Genomic DNA, 7580 nt, shown 5'->3' with positions numbered 1-7580 from the left:
ATTATTTTACTTGATTTGGTAATTTTTCTAAGAGTAATATATCATTTTTGTTTCTAATATTTTTGTCCTATTTAAGTTTTTAATGTTTTAAAATTATCTCAATTTTATTCCACTCTCAATTTTGTTAACAGATCACTAACAACGTAACAACATTGAGACACTTTTGAAAAATTAGAGACATAAATAAAACGACGTTAAGGACAAAATTTACCCTAAACAATACTTTACTCTATAATATTTTATTATTGGTTTCAATATAAAGTATATATTTTAGTTATAAAATATGAATTTGAATTGAGTTGAATCATCTGAAGCATAACCTATACATAATTCGAAAGTTACATCAAATAAAAATTAGGGTAAAGTACTAAATTGATCCTTAAGTTTGGGCGTAATTCTGTTTTGGTCCTTAAGGTTTAAGTGTTCTATTTGAATCCAAAAAAGTTTCATTTAGCATCAATTTAGTCCCACAGTGAAGTCAAAATTAAATAATTAACAAAATGTCTTACATAACAATAGTTCAAGAACAAAATCAATAATATGGAGAACAAGTACAAGCTCTAGAGGCACAAAATCAACCATTGATGCATCAATACATTTATTTATCATTTTCTTTAGTTTTATAGAAAATATTTTATTTATATTATAAAAAATAATAAATAAATGTATTGATGTATCAATGATTGATTTTATGCCTCTGGAACTTGTACTTGTTTTCCAGATTATTGATTTTGTTCTTGTACCGTTGTTATGTAGGACATTTTGTTAATTATTTAATTTTGACTTCACTGTGGGACTAAATTGATGCTAAATGAAACTTTTTTGGATTCAAATAGAACACTTTAAACCTTAAGGACCAAAATAGAATTACGCCCAAACCTAGGGGACCAATTTAGTACTTTACCCTAAAAATTACAAATATAAACCTTACAAAAAAAAGTTATTTCAAAATACAAAATTATTATCATTTAAGTAAATAGTTATTTTGCATTTTGAATTTTAATATATGTATATATATGTTTCATACATACATATGAATTTTCACCATTCTTGTCAATTTTCAATGCTTTTTATATAAGTAGATCATTATTTTTACATATAAATATTCATAATATTGACAAATAAAAAAAAGTTAAAAAAAAAAACTGATTTTATGGACATGAAAAGTAAATTTGAATTGACAGAGCTATTCGAATTCTTAAAAACATATCCTAAACTTTTACTTTACCCTTTACTTATCCTAGCCTACTTCATTCTCAATTCCCAACCTTTTACCTTCCCTACTGCCGCTCAAATCCTCAATTCTTTACTACCAGTCCACCATCCAAATCTTTAGTTCTTTACTCATCCAATTCTTATCCCTAAGTACAACCATGGCCACCGCTGCCACCAGCCCACCACCACCACCAACACAGTATATCAGTGTTTTAGAAACTTAATACTAAGTGAACCAAAATCAACCCAAATCATATGCAGCATATTGAACTAAAACAAATTCCTTCGTTCAGTCGTTCCACAGTAAACAAGAATGTGAAAATTCGGAGGGCGAGAAATGAGCACAGTCAAGTGCATGTATTTTTGTTCTGTAGCTTAGTAATAACTATTTAATTTTAGCAACACTTTTTAATTGCCGAAGCCACTTTAATCATAACTTCACCACATGGAAAACCCAAAAAAAAAAAAAAAAATGTTAGACACAATCCTTAAACAGTAATTCAAACAGTTCTTCAATCTTTTATTTACATTTTATTCAGACATTTTATATTAACTATCTATACTTGCACTGCATCTATTTATACATTTCTTTATCTATAGATAAATGAGAAAGAAAGAAAGAAGAAAAGAGAAGAGCTATTGGTACATGGGGACCATAAATGAGCATATAAATAAGCTCCAAGGCCAAACGACACCTATATGACTTAACCTGAGCTATACAAATAAAACAGCATTTCTTTATTCTCGACTTTAACAATCTGAAGGTTCACAAGGGATCAAGAACCTCTCTTGCTATGTAAATGGATTCTCTGCATTGCACTTCCTATCTGTAGGAAAGAGAGTCAGAAACAAAAGGCAAGTAAGTATCTAGTGTGAAAAATTATAGAACTTTTTTTTTTCTTTTTCTCTCAGTAACTGCATACTCTTAATAATTCTTTAGAATATTCAGATTCTTCACGTTTTTAGCAAAAAATAGGTAATTCCATGCATAATGGTGATCCTACTATCATACAATTTGTACCTTTTTTTAATATATCTTGCCATAGACTCTAACGGAAACAGTATCTAATCCCAAAAAGAATAAAAGAAATACCTGGACAAAATAAAATTGGAAATTGAAAAAAGGAATAAACCTGAGAATCAACTTTACCTATAGTTGCTTTTGCTTAACGTTATCTCAGAGAAATGAAATTTCTATGCTGAGTAAATGGCCTTAATAGATTCAGTAGAAAGGCCAAATCCAAATGGGAAAAGGGGATCATAATGAGGATCTCCAACATTCATTGGTAATTGATCAACAGTTTTGAACCATGTCCTTGGAAGCTTTCCGGTGAAACCGTAGTCGCCATATAGGACATCAGCTACACCCTGGCCTTCACTTCCCGGAAGCCAAGCAGCCACAAGAGCGTCTATTATATGAAGATATGGTTCAATAACTACAGGGCGGCCGGAAATAACAACCACCACACATTTTATGGCTCCACATACATTTGTTATGGTCTCGGGGCCAGGGTCCGGGATGGTCAAGTTCTTGTTATCACCATGCATTTCAGCATAGGGATGCTCTCCTACTACAACTATGGCATAAGAAAATCCATTGGACTTGACAAATTCGGCATCAGGATTCTCCTTGTAGGTCACTATGGTCTCTGGATCAACAGTGTTTCTTATAGCATTGAGAATTGTAGTCCCTAATCATACAAACATCACAAGAATAAGAAGAGTTGCAATATTCGAATGACAATTGAAAGAAGTACAATTAAATAATAATAATAATTTTACCTTTGAGAATATCATTGCCACTGATTCCTTGCCATTCAATAGTCCAGCCGCCACACTGATATCCTAGATTATCTGCATGGCTTCCGGCTACAAGTATTTTCGAAGCCTTCCGACGAAGAGGCAATAGAGGCTTCTCAACAGATTCGCCATTTTTAAGAAGGACCAGTGATTTCCTCACAGCTTCCCTAGCCAATTCTCTATGCTCCTGTTCAGGATTTTGGTGAACTTGGATAAGATACAAGGCAATCCTTATTATTTCTTATTTTGAAACTTATTAGGGAATTTAAACGACATACACAAGATAAAATAACAGAACTGCTGACCTGTATTCCCAGATATCTAACCAAACTGTAATCAGCAAAAGGGTTCTCAAATAGGCCCATCATGAATTTAACCCACAAAATTCTCTTTGCTGCATCATCGATTCGACTCATAGGAATGAACTTCTTTGTCACCAATTTGGTTAGATCATCTACGAATTCTTTGTAGAATTGAGGAACCATGAACTGGAGATCAAGCAAAGTGTGTTAACGAATTCCTAAACCGATGTAATTTCAAAAGCATCATCCATATAGGCATACATAACAATATAATTTTGGTATACATACCATGTCAATGCCAGCAGAAACTCCAGCTTCAACTGAATATGTGAAATTTGCATGAGGTGGAGTGGTGATCCTATCAATACCCTCAAAATCTGAAATAACCACGCCCTGGCATAATCCAGTAAGAAAAAATGAGGTGCTGTTTAGGAATTCTGTATGCCTGACAATTAGTGTTTCAAACTATTTTTACCTTGAAATGGAGGGCATTCTTGAGGAATCCGGTAATAAGTTCACGATTAGCATGCATTTTTACTCCATTCCAACTGGAGTAAGAGACCATAATCGTTGCAACTCCCTTGCTAATTGCAGCAAAATAACCCGGCATGTGAATTCTCAGCAAGCCCTCTCTATCTATGACAGTGTTGTACTCATCAATCCCATTGATTGTTCCACCATCACCCACATAGTGCTTAGCAGAACCTATGACCTTTTCACTGTCCAACACAGTATATAAGAATTTCAGACGCTTAATACTAACAGAACTAAAATCAATAGCATAACAAAATTAATATTAAACAAAATCATATTCAGCATATTGAACTAAAATAAATTCCTTCATCTCATAGTAAACAAAAATGTGAAAATTCAGAGGGCGAGAAATGAGGACACTCAAGTATATGTATTTTTGTTCTGAAGCTTAGTAATACCTATTTAATAAATTAACCCAAGACTGGTAATGTGCAATTGTGCATGTTACTTCATGGAAAACCTACGGCTAAATGAATCGAACACTTTACTACTTGTACTGTTAAATAAGCATAGGAGTCAACTGAAGTAATATGCAACAACAAAGGTAAGAACCAAACAATAATGCAACAATGATCTTAACATTGATAAATTCTTTTGTGATTGAAATTCTTACTTTCCAGCCATAAAAGGGACACCGTTTGGTAAATCAGCAGGAATGTCTCCTTGCAATCCTGGTATTATTTCAGTCATTGACTGAACTAGTGCAGGATCTTCGCCGTAGCTTTCGTAACACCGACCCCATCTTGGATCTCTACATACCTATAAAGAATAATAAGTAAGTACTGAAAATTCTCTACACGCTTAGAGCACAAGGAAGTTGGTTGAAGTAGTTACTTACTGCTATACAAGGTGCATAGGCATATTGAATTCCTGTTGCTCTAACTTCAAGGGCAGTGGCAGCTCCAATTCTCTTAATAAGTTCAGGATCTCTGATCAGCAAAAATCATGTAATTGATTATGTTCATTTAAAACAATAATGCCATGGAATACACTGAAAGTTAGAAAACTTTATTCCAAAGAAAATCCCAAACATAAGACATATGGTGTGAATATAAGCCAAACTGTATCTGTGACATTCCTCAAAATTTTGGATAACCATTTTCATCTGTACTTGAGTGCAAATTAATTCATCATCATATTCGAAATAAACAATTGGGAATGTTTGTGATTATAATTTAACAGAGCATATTTATGGAGTATTACAAATATAAATTACCTGGTAGCTCCAAGGCCAATATTGTGAGGGAAAAAAGTTGCTTTATAAACAGTGCTGTGGCCATGAACGGCATCAATGCCATAAAACATTGGAATTCCAAGCCGGCTTGATACAGCACCCTTCTGAAATTCATTCACCATGTCAATCCAGGTTTGCGCAGAAGCCAATCGAGATGGACCTGGAATACTCCCTGCCTCGCTCATGACACTCCCTACTCCAAAGAAAACATCATTTTTTGTCACTAATGACTACTGTATCCGAGAGATTATACTGTTAGATCTTTTGGAATTAGTAAAATTCATTTCTAGTTTTCTCCCATTTATTTCTTAAAAAAGGGAAAAGAAAGGCCTGGTACATACCAATAGAATACTTCTTGATGTCATCAGCAGACACATACTTGCGTTCGACTTGCAACATCTGGCCAATTTTCTCCTCAAGAGTCATCCGGCTAATAAGATCCTCGACCCTTGCATCGATTGACAGTTTGGGGTCCTTGTACTTCATGTACTCTGCCTCTGCCAAACCTGCCGAATTGCATACTAGGCAGAGCCCCAATAAGATGATGGCGATGCGGATTTTAGCCATTTCGTGCAACCACCTGAATACTGCAACAAGTTCAAGAGGATTTCGATTAATTCCAAGTACATAAAAAAATATGTCAATTGTGTGCATGTGCCTCAGATTCAACACATTGAATCTCAAACAAGAACAAACCCCTCTCAATGTATAAAAGAATGCACAGCTTCTAAGACTAGTAGAGATGGATCAATTAAAAGATGGTGCAAAAGAAAACTAAAATGGAACATAATGTTGATTGCTCATTGAAGCTGGCAAAGTGCAGTTGGAAACTTGAGCAATTCATTCACTTAGAACCATCAAGATTTAGGATAAAAATTCATTCATGTGATTTCACAGGAACAACTTTAGCTCAAACCATGTGGAAATATAATTCATGATATAATATAATTCTAAACAAGCCTTCTTTCCCAAAAGCCCTCTTTTCGGCATGAAGCTTTCCAACTGCACAACCTCGGCTTAAGCTGTGGAGAATGTACAAGGCCACTCTACATTATCCTAAAAGTCAACATTCATATTTTGAAGAATGGAGCAAACGATACGATTCTAAACCTTTTGATCATAGAAACTTCGATTCTGTCTATGCAGCATCTCTCTCAAAAAGCTTAAAATTGTCATGAAGAAACACATTCATGGTTTCCAATCCTACCAAAAACTCACATGCAAATATACAAACAATACTATAATAGTGTCCAAGAAGATCGATCACAGTTACACATTGGTGAACTAACCGTTATCCAAAATATATTAGCACAGAAAACGCATGCTTTTCAAAAATTGACAAAGCCAACAGTAACACCTTCAAAAATCAGAGTTACCTTGGAATCGGTATGGGAAAGTGAAGGTTGATTATTCAAATGTGACAGTGTGCATTGAATGAGGCGTTAACCGTCAACGAAATACGGAGAGCAATGTAAAGAGCAGCACTAGATAGAAATAGAAAGATGTTTAGTTTTTTAATTACACTATTCATCATCATTCATATGTGTATATATAGAAGAAGAGGAAGAGAAAAAGAAGAGAATAATGTATGTGAGTAAGGATTGGATTGAGGTAGAACGGGCACGTGGTTTGACCGAGGAATGGAGGAATGCGGCGACGCATGGATTCCGGCACGGCAAGTGAAAGCTGGAACTGGAAGAGACCTCCTATCTTCTTCAGTCTCCACCCGACCCAACTACTTGCAAATATTTCAATATTTCTATATCTCTAGTTATGTACTATATATTATTATATTGTATAATCACACCTAAAAAATATTATATTGTATAAAAAAATGATATGGGAAGAGATATTGGATGTATTAAAATCGGGTTAATAGACCACTAACGTGCTTATTACTTTACCTATTTAAATAATTAATTCACCTTTTTGAGATTAGTGAATATAGTATGTGACACTAATATCGAAAGCTCATAGATTTAATTTTTGAAATTAAAAAAATATTTTTTAAGATTATATAATATAAAAGGCATTTTGGAAAAAAAAAATGTATACCAACTCTTTCCCATATACTAGATTATACAAGGTAGATATAATTTGTAAATATTGTATTATTACTAATTCTAATATTATTATTATTATTATTATTATTATTATTATTATTATTATTATTATTATTTAGTACAATAATACAATTATATTAATATTAATAAGATCTAAACACATGTCAAAGGCCAAAGGCCGAAGCTCACGATCACGAGAGAAAACTATTATATATGTCATTAGAGAAATAGTATTCATCTTTTAAAATATCATTCATTAAATAATTTTAAATTTAATTATTTATAATAATTTTTTTAATCACTAATTTTTTAATTTTTTAAAAAATCGTATCTTTTGAGATTTAATTTAACTTTTATATTCCTTAATTCTCTCTATTTTAAATTTTTTACACTATTAAACTTTTATTAGTTCTTTTATATTAGTTTGGATTG

General features: G+C 32.9%; 1 protein-coding gene across 2 annotated transcripts; it reads right to left on the bottom strand.

The window, feature by feature from the left end:
- Positions 1-1703: 1703 nt before the first annotated feature.
- On the bottom strand, positions 1704-6874 carry LOC107604986 (uncharacterized). 2 transcript variants are annotated; one of them, XM_088491600.1, is made up of 12 exons: positions 6720-6874; positions 6462-6569; positions 5427-5672; positions 5068-5278; positions 4690-4780; positions 4465-4610; positions 3793-4036; positions 3606-3710; positions 3321-3503; positions 2998-3202; positions 2366-2906; positions 1704-2042 (listed from the first exon to the last, which is right to left on the bottom strand). In XM_088491600.1, exons 3-11 carry the CDS (start codon positions 5650-5652, stop codon positions 2410-2412), a joined length of 1908 nt encoding a protein of 635 aa, XP_088347726.1. In that variant the 5' UTR covers positions 5653-5672; positions 6462-6569; positions 6720-6874; the 3' UTR covers positions 1704-2042; positions 2366-2409. The 2 variants fall into 2 exon arrangements, with proteins under 2 accessions (XP_088347726.1, XP_088347725.1); XM_088491599.1 differs by having other exon boundaries at positions 6710-6848.
- Between the last annotated feature and the right edge of the window lie 706 nt (positions 6875-7580).

The sequence above is a fragment of the Arachis ipaensis genome, chromosome B6, assembly GCF_059453495.1.
Source record: "Arachis ipaensis isolate K30076 ecotype BB chromosome B6, ASM5945349v1, whole genome shotgun sequence".
NCBI lineage: Eukaryota > Viridiplantae > Streptophyta > Magnoliopsida > Fabales > Fabaceae > Arachis > Arachis ipaensis.
The sequence above is the reverse complement of the archived record's forward strand: the minus strand, read 5'-3'. Positions and strand labels throughout refer to the sequence as shown.

Coding starts and splice junctions, on each gene's coding strand:
- LOC107604986 (XM_088491600.1), bottom strand. CDS start 5,652: ATGGCTAAAATCCGCATCGCCATCATCTTATTGGGGCTCTGCCTAGTA. Junction 5,279..5,426: donor CATCAAGAAGTATTCTATTG/GTATGTACCAGG, acceptor TCTTTGGAGTAG/GGAGTGTCATGAGCGAGGCA. Junction 3,203..3,320: donor TTAGATATCTGGGAATACAG/GTCAGCAGTTCT, acceptor AATCCTGAACAG/GAGCATAGAGAATTGGCTAG.